General features: G+C 45.9%; 1 protein-coding gene across 1 annotated transcript in view; it reads left to right on the top strand.

Moving 5' to 3' along the window:
* Positions 1-14,016, top strand: part of NWD1 (NACHT and WD repeat domain containing 1) — a 97,000-nt gene extending 82,984 nt beyond the window's left edge. The window contains 5 exon segments of the mRNA XM_047774372.1: positions 1,718-1,872; positions 3,781-4,057; positions 7,610-8,160; positions 12,002-12,107; positions 13,715-14,016. Coding sequence (XP_047630328.1) covers positions 1,718-1,872; positions 3,781-4,057; positions 7,610-8,160; positions 12,002-12,107; positions 13,715-14,016 — 1,391 coding nt within the window.
* The last annotated feature ends 3,097 nt before the right edge of the window (positions 14,017-17,113 follow it).

Here is a 17,113-nt window from a genome sequence, read left to right as displayed (position 1 = left end):
CTCATGGTTCTAGTAGCCAGAAGTCTGAGATCAAGGCATTGTAGGACTGGCTCCCTCCAAAATCTTCAGAGATTAATCCTTCTCCCCCAACCCTTCCAGCTTTTGTCAGGATTCCTTGGCTTGTGGCCACATCTCTCCAGTATCTGCCTCCATCTTCATGTTGTCTTCTCCACTGTGTGTGTCTCTGTGTCCTTTTTTATCCTGGATCCAGTCCCTGACTTCATTGCCCTCATCACAAACTAGAATCCTTTCATTTTCCTTCCTTCCTCCCACCTCCACCCTTCCTTCTATCTTCAAATCTTATTCTCTGTCCAGATTTGTGTTGGGTTCTGGGAGACCACAAGCCACCCAAACAGGCAGAACCAGCCCTCTGGAATTTTTTTCTTTCTTTCCTTCTTTCCTTCTTCCTTCCTTCCTTCCTATCTTTCTTTCTTTCTTTCTTTCTTTCTTTCTTTCTTTCTTTCTTTCTTTTCCTTTTCTTTTTCTTTCTTTCTTTCTTTCTTTCTTTCTTTCCTTCCTTCCTTCCTTCCTTCCTTCTTTCTTTCTTTCTCTCTTTCTTTCTTCCTTCCTTTCTTTTCTTTCTTTCTTCCTTCCTCCCGCCCCTCTTTCTTTCTTTCTTTCTTTCTTTCTTCTTTCTTCTTCTTTCTTTCTTTCTTTCTTTCTTTCTTTCTTTCTTTCTTCCTTTCTTTCTTTCTTTCTTTCTTTCTTTTTCTTTCTTTCTTTTTCTTTCTTTCTTGTCTTTTTCCAGCCACACCCTAGACATTTGGAGGTTCCCAGGCTAGGGGTCAAATTGGAGCTATAGCCAATGACCTACCCCATAGCCACCGCAAGGGTGGATTGTCAAACACCTCAACCCACTGAGCAAGGCCAGGGATTGAACCTGCATCCTCATGATGCTAGTGAGATTTGTTTCTGCTGAGCCATGATTGGAACTCCAGAACCACCAGCTCTCTGAAAACTCTTAGTCTTATGATAATAAATAATTTGATTGTTTTTTGTAAGATTATTGATCACTGTGGTGCCCACTGACTTCTGCAGGCTCTCCAAGAGATGGGGGCCTTGTCTATCTTGTTCGCCTATATTCTTTTTATCTTTTTGTCTTTTTGCCATTTCTTGGGCCGCTCCTGCAGCATATGGAGGTTCCCAGGCTAGGGGTCAAATCAGAGCTGTAGCCGCCGGCGTACGCCACAGCCACACAACACAGGATCCGAGCTGTGTCTGCAACCTACACCCCAGCTCACGGCAACGCTGGATCCTTAACCCACTGAGCAAGGCCAGGGATCAAACCCACAACCTCATGGTTCCTAGTCGGATTCATTATCCACTGAACCATGATGGGAACTCCTCTTTTTGTCTTTTTTTTTAGGGCCACACCCTCGGCATATGGAGGTTTCCAGGCTAGGGGTCAAATTGGAGCTGTAGCTGCTGGCCTACACCTCAGCCACAGCAACATGAGATCCAAGCCTCATCTGTGACCTACACCACAGCTCACGGCAATGCTGGAACCTTAACCCCCTGAGAAAGGCCAGGGATCGAACCCGTGTCCTCATGGATACTAGTCGGATTCATTAACCACTGAGCCATGATGGGAACTCCCACCTCTGTATTCTTTCCACCTGCACATAATGGATGCTCAAAAAATCCATTTTGATTGAATTAAATTACTCTCAAGCTCTTTAAGGAATGAAAGGTGTAATCCTGGTCACTGCTATTTTAGGTTTTGGAAGATCCGTGCGGATATTTTTGGCAGACTCACAGGGGTTTCATCGATTCATGGCCACTGACCTTGAACATGAAGACATGGTGGAGACCGCTGTTTTTGGTCCTGAAAACAATCTGATTGTCACTGGATCCCGGGATGCACTCATTCAGGTAAGGGGGAGATGCTTGCCACATTTCCCCATCTCCACCTCTGGAATTGAAAGTATGATTCTTTTGGGATATTTTGGCTTCAAAATACAGACACCCATAAGAACTAGTGCAGGCAAAATAGGGCTGATCATTGGGGAGATGGTGGGGAGGGGGGAATCTCCTGGGACCCAGAGACCTAGGGGGATTGGAATTACCAAAATATGCAACAAAGGATATAGAATTCCCCAAAATTTTGATACTGGAAAGACTGGAGCAGAGTTGGGGAGAGGGGAGGAAAATTCCTGTTAATCTCAAAGTTCTCACAACTGGGGAGAAAAGCACATGATAAAGTAGAAGTTTTACGACATTCTGGTCTTAGGACCTTTTTTGCAGGGGAGAGGACACACACCCATGGCATATGGAAGTTTCTGAGCCAGGGATTGAACCTGTACCACAGCAGTGACAGTGTCAGATCCTTAACCCACTGTGCCACAAGAGAACTCCCTCACAACCTCTTTCAATTCTTAAAGACTATTGAGGGAGTTCGCACTGTAGTGCAGTGGGTTGAGAATCAGACTGCAGAGGTTCCCATTGCTGCTCAGCAACTTAAGAACCCAACTAGTATCCATGAGGATTCAGGTTAGATCCCTGGCCTTGCTCAGTGGGTTAAGGATTGGGCATTGCCACAAACTGTGGTGTAGGTCTTAGATGTGGCTTGGATCTGGCATTGCCGAGGTTGTGGCATAGGCTGGCAGCTGCAGCTCAGATTTTGAACCCTTGCCTGGGAACTTCCACATGCTGCAAGTGAGACCCTAAAAAAGGAAGAAAAAAAAAAAGCTTGGGTTACTGCAAAGGTGGGAGTTAAAGGACCCTGTGTTGCTGCAGCTGTGATGTTAGCTGCAGCTCAGATTCAATCTCTGGCCTGGGAACTTCCATATGCCACGGGTACAGCCATAAAATAAAGTTAAAGTTATTGAGGGCCCCAACGTGCTTTCATTTATGTGAATTATATAAATATGATTTATATATTTTGTAACAAATTTTGGGATAGTTTTAGGATTTACAGAAAAGTAGCAAAGAAAGCAGTGTGTGTGTGTGTGTGTGTGTGTGTGTGTGTGTGTGTGTGTATACTTCACCCAGCTACCCTCAATGTTAATATCTCATATCATATTGGTCCCATTATCAAAACCAAGAAATTAACATGTAGGACAATATTATTACTCATCTACAGACTCGGATTCTATTTCACCAGTTTTCCCACAACTGTCTTTTTTCAGATCCTTTCTTGCATTTAGCATCTATTGATAATTGCCCTATTAAAATTTTTAAATCACAAAATCTGAAAATACTTAGCCATTAATTCATTAATATGACACATCTACATAATAATATAAGTTTATGAAGACAACTATATTTTCTGAAACAAACTCCCTCCAAAATTGTGGGAAGAGAGTTGTTTCACATTTTGTCTGGCTTTGTCTCACATTTTGTCTTTCTTGTCTGGCTTAATAGAAGACAATTGGATTTTCATATTTGATTCTGCATTCTCCTATCTGTTGTGATAACATGTCCCATAGCTTCTAAAGATACCACTGCTCACTTATGAAGGGAGGAGGGTGGAAAGAGGCAAATGACTTCTTAAATTATTGTGAAAATAATTTTGCTTTTGCAGAACTCCCTGAAAACCCCTTTTGCAGAATCATGGGGGGGGGGGGGGAAACCCTCCAGGGGTTCCCTGGAACACACTTTGAGAACTACCATGGTAGCTGATTGGTGAGATGTGGGAAAGTTTGAGAGGGTGAGGAGATGTGAAGGCCATTGGACTACACCCTAAAAGTTTACCTTAGGTGGACAGATGAGCTAAGTATATTTCTAAGCTATAGCAGCATAAGAAAGAAGTCAGCTTTGTCCCTCTGCTTCCATCCTCAGGTGTGGAGTCTGTCAGAACAGGGAACTCTGCTGGACATCTTAGAAGGTGTTGGGGCCCCTGTAAGCCTGCTGTCCCAGGCTGGCACCTTGGTGGCTTCTGCTTCCCATCAGTCCTCATCTTTTAAAGTCTGGGATCTCGGCTACACTCAGAAGCCAAGGGCCTCTACCCCGTTTCTGGACCGCACTGGCCTCACTGCCGTGTCACACAACGGAAGCTACATTTACTTCCCTAAAGTTGGGGACAAAAACAAAGTCACCATTTGGGACTTGGCAGAAGGTTTGTGAGACCTAAGCACAGTCATTTGTGTGGGTAAGAGTTGAAGTCTGTGTCTTGGTCTGTTCAGGCTGTTACAACAAAACACCATAGATGGAGGTGGAGGAGATTAAACTACAGACGTTTGTTTCTCATGGCTGTGGAGGCTGGAAAGTCTAAGATCAAGGTGTTGGCAGGTTGGTGCCTGTTGAGAGCCCCCTTCCTAGTTTGCAGACAGCTGCCTTCTCATTGTGTCCCCACATGGCAGACAGCAAAAGAAGCAAGCTCTCATGTCTCTTCTTATAAGAACACTAATCCCATTAGTGGGGGCTCCACCCTTACACCTGATCACATTCCAAAGGCCCCACCCCCTGATACCATCGCATTAGGGTTTAGGATTTCAACACGAATTTTGGGGTGGGACACCAACATTCAGTCCTTAACACCCCAGTTCCAGTCAGGTTGAAAGCAGCTTATAGAAAATAGGATTTGGAATTCCCACTATGGCACAGTGGGTTAAGAATCCAACTGCAGTGGCTTGGGTCACTATGGACATGCAGGTTTGATCCCCAGCCTGGCCCAGTGGGCTAAAGGATCTAGTTTTGCTACAATTGTGGTATAGGTTGCAGCTGTGGCTCAGATTCAATCCCTTGCCCCGGAACTTCCACATACCATGGGTACAGCCATAAAATTTAACTTTTTTAATTTTTTTTTTTTTTTGTCTTTTAGGGCCACACCTGTGGCATATGGAAGTTCCCAGGTTGAATCAGAGCTACAGCTACAGTGCCACACCACAGCCACAGTAATGCAGGATTCAAGCCACATTTGTGACCTATACCACAGCTCACGGTAACACCAAATCCTTAACCCACTGAGTGAGGCCAGGGATCCAACCCAAATCCTCATAGATGCTAGTCGGGTTCTTAACCCAAGAGCCACAATGGGAACCCCAGGCCATAAAAGTTTATTTATTTTTCTTTTTTCTTTTTTGTTTTTTTAGGGCCATGCCTGTGGCATATGGAGGTTCCCAGGCTAGGGGTCCAATCCAAGCTGTAGCTGCTGGCCTACACCACAGCCACAACAACGCAGGATCTGAGCCCCATCTGCAATCTACACCACAGCTCACGTCAATGCCGGATCCTTAACCCACTGAGCAAGGCCAGGGATCGAATCTGTGTCCTCATGGATGCTAGTCAGATTCGTTTCTGCTGAGCCACGATGGGAACTCCAAGGCCATAACATTTTTAAAATACAAAAGAGGACTTGATTTTATAAATTTCCAGCATATATATATGGTGGTCAATCTCTGTTTTAGTTGAAGCTCCCCTGAAGGCAGGGCCTGTGATAGGGATGTAGAGGGGAGAGTGGTGTAGAGGGGAGAGCTCCCGGGAGAGACCTGAGAGAGAGTAAGGGAAGCCGGCAGGAAGGGGCAGGACTGAGCAAGGAGGTGGGCTCAGCCTGATCCCACAAGGAGCCCAGAACATGAATGGCACCTCATTGTTGTCCCATCATGAAACAAGGGGGCCCGCCTTTTTACTCCCCTATCAGTCAATCATTTGTCTGGTGCCATCCTGGGTAGTGGGCACAGGCCCCTAGACATTCCCAAATGAATCACTGCCTTCACTCAATAGCTATAGCAGGGCTTGAATCTAGGTGAACTGGCAGGTAAAGGGGGTCTGGATGTGTCACTAGTGGTGTCTGCTCAATCCCCACTCATGGATGGAAGTGTAGAATTCCCTTGTTGTTTCGTTGTTGTTGGTATTTTTTTTAGGGCCACACCTGTGGCATATGGAAGTTCCTGGGCTAGGGGTCAAATCAGAGCTGCAGCTGCTGGCCTACACCACAGTCACAGCAATGCCAGATCCAAGCCCCATCTGTGACTTACGCCACAGCTTGTGGGAATGCCAGATCCTTAACCGACTGAGCAAGGCCAGGGATTAAACCCACATCCTGATGGACACTATGGTAGGTCTTTACCCCACTGAGCCACAACAGGAACTCCAAATTCTCCTGTTAATGATAAAATAATTTAAGAAAAGAAATTCACAGTCAAGTTCATACATTTGTGGGTTTGGCAGACATTTGTTGAATAATAGCAGTGGGGCTGAGCTCTGGGAATTGGCAGTCAGCAAGACAGATGAGGTGAAGATTTTCAAGGTGCTTGCCTTCTAGTCCTGGGGCAAAGCAAGATGCAAAGAAATAGAACTGGGTGATTTTTATTCTAGGGAAAAAAAAAAAAGAATGAAAGAAACAGTGGGGTGGAAGGCAATGAGGCAGGAGTCAACAAACTACAGCCCTGGGGCCAAATCCAGGCACACCATTCATTTGCATATTGTTTGTGGCTGCTTTGGGGGCACAACCCAGTAAGGTTAAATGGTTACAGCAGAGAATATACAACCTGCAAGGCAAAAATATTTATTCTCCTGCCCTACCCCCTCCTTTTATTTTGCCTCGCCTATGGCATGGGAAGTTCCTAGGCCAGGGATAGGAACGCAGCAGCGACCTGAGCCACAGTAGTAACAATGGCAGATCCTTAACTCACTGAGCCACCAGGGAACTCCCTGCTCTCCTGCACTTTACAAAAGTTGGTGAAGGAAACATTTGGGATGAGAGGTCACGTGAGGCCATAAAGACCAGGGAAAGTCACGTATGTTTGTTCTGAGGGGAGTGAGATGTCATCTGGCAGTGTCAGGCAGGGCAATGAGAGCCTGAAATTGTCTCTTTTTAAACTTTGGATAATTGGACAGGTATGGAATTAGGGAAACTGACAAGATGGAGAGGAGATGATATCATTTAAAAAATCCTTAAGGAGTTCCTGTTGTGGCTCAGTAGGTTAAAAACCCAACATAGTGTCCATGAGGATGCAGGTTCCATCCCTGGCCTTACTCAGTGGATCCAGCATTGCCACAAGCTGCAGCATAGTTCGAAGATGTGGTTCAGATCTGGAGTAGCCGTGGCTGTAGTGCAGGCTTGCAGCTCTGATTCTACACCTGGCCCAGGGAATTTCCATATGCTGCAAGTGCTGCCTTAAAAAGGAAAAAAATATATGTAGGAACCAGCATCCCTGTGATCCATTAGTTTTGAATGTGTGTCTTTTTAGGGCCGTTCTTGCAGCATATGGAAGTTCCCTGCATTGGGGTCAAATCTGAGCTGTAGCTGCTGGCCTATGCCACAGCCACAGCAACTCGGGATCCGAGCTGTGTCTTCGATCTGCAGTGCAGCTCATGGCAACGCCAGATCCTTAACCCACTAAGCAAGTCCAGGGATCCAACCCACATTTTCAAGGATGCTAGTCAGGTTTGTTACCACTGAGCCATGATGGAGACTCCAACCTGCGATCCATTCTTTTTTTGTTATTGTCTTTTTTTTTTTTTTTTTTTTTTAGGGCCACACCCACAGCATCTGGAGTTTCCCAGGCTAGTGGTCTAATCGGAGCTGTAGCTGCTGGCCTATGCCACTGAGCGAGGCCAGGGATCAAACCCACAACCTCATGGTTCCTAGTCGGATTCATTTCCGCTGCACCACAACAGGAACTCCCCTGTGATCCATTTTAATGCTGTCTTCTCCCCATGGCAGGCGAGGAACAGGATACCCTGGATACCTCCAATGAGGTCAGGTGCCTGGAGGTCGCCGAGCAGACCAAGCTCCTTTTCACTGGCCTCGTTTCTGGGATCGTCCTGGTGTTCCCCCTGAATTCCAGACAGGATGTGATGTGCATCCCCCCTCCAGAGGCCCGGAAAGCCATCAACTGCATGGCGCTTAGTAAGGACGAGGGGCACCTGGCCATCGCCTATGACAGCATCGTCCTGGTGCTGGACATCAGCCCCGGGGATCCCTGCCCAGTCATCGATGGGCCAACATACACCTTCTATACCCAGCTGCCTGACACCATAGCCAGCGTGGCTGTTCTGGCGGATTATCGTGTGGTCTATGGCATGACCAATGGTGACCTCTTCCTCTATGAGTGTGCGAATTCCAAGGTGTTCCCTCTGGAGGCCCACAGGAGCCGAGTCACCTGTGTGGAGGTCAGCCACAAAGAGCAGCTGGCAGTCAGCGGGTCAGAGGAAGCCCTGCTGTGTCTCTGGGACCTGCAGACTTGCAAGTGGAAATTCGAGATGAGCTCCACGGTGAGTAGCCAGCCACACCGTGTGCACACTAGTTCCTGGCATTAGAGAATGGATGATAGGAGTTCCCGTCGTGGCTCAGTGGTTAACGAATCTGACTAGGAATTATGAGGTTCTGAGTTTGATCCCTGGCCTTGCTCAGTGGGTTAAGGATCCAGCAGTGCCGTGAGCTGTGGTGTAGGTCGCAGACGTGGCTTGGATCCTGCGTTGCTGTGGCTATGGTATAGGCCGGCGGCTATAGCTCCAATTCGACCCCTAGCCTAGGAACCTCCATATGCCACAAGTGCAGCCCTAGAAAAGACAAAAAGACAAAAAAAAAGAAAAGAAAAGAAAAAAGAAAGAAAGAAAAGAAAAAGAAAATGGATGTAAGTATCATTTATTAGTGCATGTCATGTGCCACCTATCAGGGACAGGACTAGGGTGAATCAAGGGAGAGGTCCTGGCCTCTAGAGCAGAGTTTAAGGGGATGCCAAAAAAAACCCTCCACAACCTGGAGAAATTATATATATATATATATATGTATATATATATGTATATATATATATATATATATATATTATTTTTTGTCTTTTTGCCATTTCTTGGGCCGCTTCCGCGGCATATGGAGGTTCCCAGGCTAGGGGTCTAATCAGAGCTGTAGCTGCTAGCCTATGCCAGAGCAACGCAAGATCTGAGCCGCATCTGTGACCTACACCACAGCTCACAGCAACGCCGGATCTTTAACCCACTGAGCAAGGCCAGGGATTGAACCCACAACCTCATGGTTCCTAGTCGGATTCGTTAACCACTGCGCCATGACGGGAACTCCTGGAGAAATAATATTTTAGTGCAATGTTAAAAAAAACGAAAATAGGAGTTCCTGTTGTGGCTCAGTGGGTTACAAACCTGACTAGTATCCATGAGGACGCAGGTTCAATCCCTGGCCTTGCTCAGTGGGTTAAGGATCCTGCATTGCCGTGGCTGTGGTGTAGGTTGCCGATGCAGCTCCAATTTGATACCTAGCCTGGGAATTCCCATATGCTGCAGGTACAGCCCTAAAAAGAAAAAAATAATCAAAATAAATGCAAAAAATCCACGAAGAACAAAATACCAACATTTTAATAAAGACGGGATCCAGGAGTTCCGGTTGTGGTGCAGCGGAAATGAATCTGACTAGGAACCATGAGGTTGAGGGTTTGATCCCTGGCCTTGCTCAGTGGGTTAAGGATCTGGCGTTGCCACAAGCTGTGATGTATGTCCCAGACATGACTCAGATCTGGTGTTGCTGTGGCTGTAGTGTAGGTGGGAGGCTACAGCTCCGATTAGACCCTCTAGCCTGGGACCCTCCATATGTCACAGGTGCAGGCCTCACAAAGACAAAGACAAAAACAAAACAAAACAAAAGACAAGATCCAATCTTGCACTGACACTGCCTCACTCTCCTTGCCCTAATCCTGACTATGCTATTCTTTCACCCAATAGTTTTGATCATACTACCTTTGCCAGGCCTCTTTCTAGTGCCCAGAAAGCAGCTGTGACCATGGCAGACAGTGTTCCATGTCTTGGAGCCACATTCAAGTGACGGAGACAGTATGAGCCCCAGGAGGGCAGGATTTTTGTTTGTTTTGTTCACAGAGGTGGCCTCTGTTTCTCTGAGAGTTCCTGACCACTAAATGTCTGTGAAATAATAACAGAAGTAGCAAATCCATGTTGGGTTGTGGTGCAACAAAGGCTTTGAAGAAAAATAAGGCAAGATAAAGAGGGTGGAGAGTGGCAAGGGCTGTTATTTAAGAAGGTCCAGGAGTTCCTGTTGTGGCCCAGTGGTTAATGAATCCAACAAGGAACCATGAGGTTGCGGGTTCAATCCCTGGCCTTGCTCAGTGGGTTAATGATCTGTCATTGCTGTGAGCTGTGGTGTGGGTCGCAGACTCGGCTTGGATCTTGAGTTGCTGTGGCTGTGGTGTAAGTCAGCGGCTACAGCTCCGATTTGGCCCCTAGCCTGGGAGTCTCCATATGCCACAGGTGCGGCCCTAAAAAGACAAAAAATAAATAAATAAAAATAAACTAAGGGAGACAATCTTGTAACTAAGAGAACAGAATATGTGCAATTTTATCTTAAAAAGCCTTCACCCCACAGGACCTATTTATATTTATGAAGCCACTATAAGGCTGAGATGTAAGTAATATTTTGCCTCATTGAGATGGGAAATGTCACCACAGCACTTAAATACACCTAGCTTTTTGGTTTTCGGTTTTTTTTTTGGGGGGGGGGCGGTTTCTGGCCACATCCATGGCATGTGGATGTTCCCAAGCCAGGGATCGAACCCACACCATAGCAGTGACCCAAACCGATGCAGGGACAATGCCAGATCCTTAACCCAGTGTACCAGAAGGGAATGTCTGTTGTTGTTGTTTTTAATAAACTTAATTTTGGAATGATTTTAGATTTACAAATAAGTTGTGAAGATAGTACAAAGGTTCCCATTGGCCCACCCCTCCAGCCTCCCCTGACATTAACATCTTATATATACCTAGAGTGCATTTGTCAAAACTGAGAAAGTAACATGGGAACAATATCATTAACTATCAACTTTATTGGGATTATATGTTTTTCAATCAATTCCCTTTTTCTGTCCTAGGGTCTAATCTAGGACTTCAAATTATATTTAGCACATAGTTTTTGATTAAATACAGTGGGAGCTAATACTTGTATAACTGAGGTCATTTCAGAAATTAAATCCTATCATTCCTATTCTCCAATACAAAATGTCATACAACCTCTCAATCCAATCTCTTGGAAGATGTGTTTGGTCCTGGGAATTTTTTTTTTTTTTCAGTGTCACAGGTACAGCATAGGGAAGTTTCCAGGCTGGGGATCAAATCGGAGCTGCAGCTGCTGACCTATGCCACAGCCACAGTCACCCTGGATCTGAGCCACATCTGCAACCTACTCCACTCCCTGGATCCTTAACCCACTGAGCAAGGCCAGGGGTTGAACCTTCATCCTCATGGACACTATGTCGGGTTCTTAACCTGCTGAGCCACAATGGGAACTCCCTGAATCTCTCTCTTTTTTTTTTTTTTTCCTTTAGGGCTGCACCTGCAGCATATGGAAGTTCTCAGGCTAGGGATTGAATCGGAGCTGCAGCTGCCAGACTACACCACAGCCACAGCAACGCCAGATCCGAGCTATGTCTGCAACCTGCACCACAGCTCACGGCAATGCCAGATACTTAATCCACTGAATGGGGCCAGGGATTGAACCGGAATCTTCACGGATACTAGTCAGGTTCGTAACCCACCGAGCCACAATGGAATTCCTGGTCCTGGGAATATTGATGTTACCTATCTCTCCAGGTTTTAACTTGATCCCCCTTCTGAGATGCTTACAAGCCTGGTTTCCTACACAAATGCCTTGGAGCTGGATTCCTGAGTGTCTTTCAGTCTGAAATCAAGATCACATTGCCTTTAAAGAATACATATACATGGAGTTCCCATTGTGGCTCAGTGGTTAATGACCCAACTAGTATCCATGAGGACACAGGTTCAGCCGTTGGCCTTGCTCAGTGGGCTGAGAATCCAGCATTGCCATGAGCTGTGGTGTAGGTCACAGATGTGGCTCGGATTCCACGTTGCTGTAGCTGTGGTGTAGGCTGGCGGCTACAGCTCCGATTGGACCCCTGGCCTGGGAACCTCCATATACCATGGGTTTGGCCCTAAAAAGACAAAAAAATAAAAAGAATATATATACATGTATGACTGGGTCACTTTGCTGTATAGCAGAAATTGAAGGAACATAGTAAATCAACTATACTTTAATTAAAATTTTTAAATGAAAAAAAGAGCACATTGCTTTTTTCAATAGAATTCTTACTGTAGAGGAGTCCAGTGCGCTTGCTTCTCCAAGGATGACAACTATGTCTACGCAGGCTTGAAGGATCGCTCCATAATCGTTTGGAGTGTACTGGATGGTGAGTCATTTCACTTGGTGGGTAGGACTGAGTTTAGATCTGGAGATGAGGGGTCCTATTCTGGATCCTGGCCTTTAGAGGGCCCCACTCTGGCCTCCCTGAGCTGGGCCCTTCTGCTTAGGGAGACATCTTCAGGCTCAAAGTACAGGCTTAACTAGAGATACACCACCTCTTCTAGACCCATGCTCTGGCTACCTGGAACTCCAGAACACCCTTCCCACCTGCGCTGGAGTCTTCTTTAGGTCCTGTGCCGGCCTCTTTCCTAGGTCTCTCCTTCTGAAAGTGGGCTGTGCCCCCAGTGTAAATACCCCCAGACTCAGATGGTGCCCATGAAGTGGTGTGCATGGAGTCTGGATGTGTGAGCTGGGTAGGGGGTTCACATACATGTGTGTGAGGCCCCTTGGGGTACAGGATGGAGCTGGATATAGGGAGAGGGTGCCAAGCCATAAATAGCTGTGGGCTGGCTGTCCCATACCATTACATTCTAGCATGGAAGTGAGAGTCTTCAAGCCAAACCTGACCTTCCAGGATGGTCTGAAGATACATCTATCAATAGAGAAGGATAGAACATATTCCATTTAAGAGTTTACCAGCTAGATTTGCAGTGTTCACATATTTTACCTTACAGGATGTTGGCTTTGATTCAACCTCTCGCCCCAGCCCCTATAAATGTTTGAAGTGTCTTGTTTAAGACCAACCACTTGAAAACCCCACATTTCTTGATCTGTTCAATATTAAGTAAGGGCATATTAACAAGAGTGAACTTTTCTTGTGTACTGGGTACTGTCCCTGAGCCATTTATTTCTCTCAATAGCCACCTATATTTTATAAAATTTGAAATTCTGAGAGGTGGGGTGATTTGCCCAAGGTAACATGGTGAGTAACTGGTAGGTTGTGGTTTGAAGCTTGTCTGCCTGGTCCCTAGGGTCACCTTTGTTACCCTCTCCTATAGAGAAGGGAACCCTTATGACCCTGGTAGGGAGATTGGAACCATTGCTGTCCCCATTTGATAAATGAAGTTGAAGTTCAGAGAGGTAAAGAACTTTCCTAAGGTCACAAAGCAAGTAAGTGGCTGAATGAATATCAGGTAGAGTTGAATACACTGTAATCAAATACATTATAACCAAATATATTGTAATTGAATCATTATAACTGAATGCATTGTGATGGAATACATCATAATCTAATACACTATAGTCTAATACAGTGTAAGAAAGATGCCTGGCAAAGAGACGCAGCTCAGAAGGCGTGATCTGTGGATTGTGACCTTAAAAGCCCACCCTGAGCAGGTTCATAACCTCTCATTCTACTCCTCCTCCTCCAGTAATAGTAATATTTACTGAATTCACTTGAGTCTGAAACTGGTACCCAGCACTTGACATGCATAACATCTTCGAATCTTCGGAATATCCTTTGGCAGGTAGGCTCAGTTATCATATTTGCAGAGGAGGCAAGAGGGACTCTTGAGAGGTTGACTGTCATGCCTAAGTAATAAGGGGCATAGAAGGATTTGATCCCATGCAGCCAACTCTCAAATGTATGAATTTGAATCTCTGTGCCCCCCTTTTTATCATGTGTTCCCTCCTCTCTACCACCCGCCTCAATAGGCACCCTCCTGGCTGTCCAGTTTGTCCATGCCATAGTGAATAGAATCATCCCAACCGCCAATGGCTTCATCGCCCCCACCAGACATGGCTATCTCATCCGTGAACGTTTCCAGTGCCCTTCATCAAGAGTCTCACAGCAGGACCCTCTCAAGAACTTCAAGAAGGCAGTGTGGATGGTCAAATCCAGGCAGAGAGAAGAACTGGCGGCTGCTGCAGGAGCACTCCAGGACTTAAGATCAGGGAGTGCCCAAGGAAATGAATCCAAGTCAAATAAACGTTCACAAGTCTGCTTGCTAGTATAAAAACCTTCACTGGGCTCCGATGAGTTAGCCCTGTTCGATCTGGCTGAAGCAGAGAGAATGCATGTTTTGCCATATATCTGGACACACAGCCTTCGATGATGTGACCCAGACCTTGCTTCCCAGCCTCTTTCCATTCTTCTCTCCTCCTCGTCCTCTCCATTCACAGACCTGCAACTCCCAGGTTAACAACAGGATAGCCAAATTCAGTAGAAAAGAGAGTTTCCCTTCCCCAAGTTTGAACCAAAGTCTTGGCTGTGAGTCTGTTAGCCCCAGTCAGCTCAAATACGCATCCTGGAACACAAAGCCATCTCTGGGGAGAATGCAGCACTCTGATTGGTGGGCCTGACCCAATGCCCATCTGGGCTGAGGATGGTGTCAACACCACCCAATTATGTGGACTGAGCACAGGAGAAGTTATTCTTGGAAGAGAAACTGGGATCTGGTGCCAGGTCAAGGGGTGGGAGGGATGGATGGATAGATGTGAGACCAACCAATCCACAAATATGGACCACAGAGCTTTATAGTTTAAAAAGCTTCAGGTGCTACGGTTGGATCCTTATCACAGCACATACTTCAGAAGGGAAGGCAAGGGTTTCTGCATCCATTTACAGATGATGAAACTGAGCCTTGCAGTGGTAGTGCTCAAAGTCATAAGCCAGAGGTGCAAGAGTTCTGAGAAAGGACAGAGTTCCCATTGTGGCTCAGCGGAAACGAATCCAACTAGGAACCATGAGGTTGCAGGTTCGATCCCTGGCCTCGCTCAGTGGGTTAGAGATCCGGCATTGCCATGAGCTGTGGTGTAGGCTGCAGCAACAGCTCCCATTAGACCCCTAGCCTGGGAACCTCCATATGCTGAGGATGCTGCCTATAAAGACAAAAGACAAAGAAAAAAAAAAAGAGTTCTGAGAACAGAAAGCCTAGCTTTCCTGTCCCAGTCCTTGTTGGACCGCCCTACTCCAATTTTAGACTCAGAAGCACAACCATCTATTCCGTGGGTGACACACTCAAATGTCCACAGGTGTCAGCAAGTAATCTAGATGTTTACTATGCTCCCAGGGTGCAGTGGAGAGTTATGGTGACAATGGCAGTGTGGAGGGTACTGGTGGACCCCAGCCCCCCCAACTTTATGCCAGAATTGCCATGTGGAAAGCAATGGTGTCACAGCTTCCTATTGCCATTGGTAAAGCCAGAAATCCAGACTTTTAAGAGAAACTTTTTTTTTTTTTTGCTGTTTTAGGGCCACACTCATGGCATATGGAGGTTCCCAGGATAGGGGTCGCAGCTACTGACCTACACCACAGCCACAGCAAGGCAGGATCAGGGCCACATCTGTGACCTACACCTAGCTCACAGCAACACCAGATCCTTAACCCACTGAGCAAGGCCAGGGATTGAACTCACATCCTCATGGATTCTAGTCAGGTTTGCTAACCTCTGAGCCACAAAAGGAACTCCTTTTCTTTCTTTCTTTTTTGGCTGCATTCACAGCATTCAGAAGTTCCCAGGCCAGGAATCGAATCCACACCAGAGCAGTGACCCAAGTCACTGTAGTGACAATGTTGGGTTGTCACTGGACTGTAGTGACAACTCATTGAGCCACATGGAAACACCAGAAATGTTCCCATTTTTTAAAAGTTAGCGATTGACTCCAATTTATAGGCATATTTGCCCTGTGTGCCTCTAGCTCATGAATTGACTCCTGCTCCAAGCTGGCATTTAAAGAGGAAACCTGTTATCATTCTTCCATCTCCACTCCTTGGCTCCCAAACTTGGAGGATAAAGATGTTTTTTATCTTAAAAACTAGAGGTTCTTCAAAGTAGATGGAAAAAACTGCTGACATCTCCCTGCCATGCTTTTGGACCGTCTCTGCCTTAGAGAAGTTCAACAGTCCAACTGTTTCCATCCCAATTTCTTCTTTGCCTGCAGCCTTCTAAAAGCTCCAGTTGCTTCTGTGGCTTTTGCTATAAGGATAGGAGAGTCCAAGCCTTCAATGTACTATTCCTTTCCTCCTCTCCACATTAGATTCCAGACAAAGTTTCAGAAAAAACAACCTTAGAACCAGAGGCTTTTGAGCTGGACATGACCTGACTGATGGTCTCATTCAGTCGTTCCTCAAACTAGGGTTCCAAGGAGGGTTCTGGCAGTTTTGCAAACATTAGCATCAAATTCCATTTTTAAAATATTTTAAACTATAATTTTTAAAATGCAGGTTGGGGAGTTCTCATTGTGGCTCAGTGGGTTAAGAACCTGACATAGTGTCTATGAGGACACAGGTTCTATCCCTGGCCTTGCTCAGTAGGTTAAGGATCTGGCATTGCCACAAACTGCGATGTAGGTCTCAGATGAGGCTCAGATCCAGCATTGCTGTGGCTGCGGCACATGTCACAGCTGCAGCTCTGATTTGACCCCTAGTCTGGGAACTTCCATATGCTGCAGTTGCAGCCATAAAAAGAAAAAAGTTTTTAATTAAAAAAATAAAATGCAGGTTGGGCAGCAGGGTTTAAGGTGTTGGAGGTAACAGCGTGGGCTTCTCCTGCCATTTCCATTTAACTTAGATTGTGCGGGGAGCCTTTGAAAAAATAGCTACTCTTTGCCACTATATCTCTGTGAATCAGGCTTTTACCCAAGGAAGAAATAGTGGAAATGACTAAGACCTCATCTACAACCTCTGGCTTAAAATGTGGGCGTCCATCTCAACAGCTTTGGTGAGAATCAATTGCTTTGTACATAAATATTAATTCAAATATAGGAAAGAAATTATACTGATAAAATGTTACTCAGAATTGTTGCTTCCATTGGGATTTTCGTAGTGTTTTTGTAGTGAGTTTTCATTTGAGAAGGAGTTTGGGTGCTCTGTTTGACAAGCACTGTGCATTGCAGTGGAGTGACTTGCCTGAGGTCTCCCAGCTCTGGTGGAGCCAGAGTGACACCGTGTTTATTGTGTTAACAGGACTACATTAACATGCTCTCCAAACTGGGACACTTTTTGAGAGTGAAAGGGAGTACTCTTAACCGTGACTCTGGGACAACTACCGTAAACTAGACTCTCCCAAGACAAATGGAATATGCCCACTCTGGTTGCAGCAGGAGTTAACT

The sequence above is a fragment of the Phacochoerus africanus genome, chromosome 4 (assembly GCF_016906955.1).
Source record: "Phacochoerus africanus isolate WHEZ1 chromosome 4, ROS_Pafr_v1, whole genome shotgun sequence".
Lineage (NCBI taxonomy): Eukaryota > Metazoa > Chordata > Mammalia > Artiodactyla > Suidae > Phacochoerus > Phacochoerus africanus.
The sequence above is the reverse complement of the archived record's forward strand: the minus strand, read 5'-3'. Positions and strand labels throughout refer to the sequence as shown.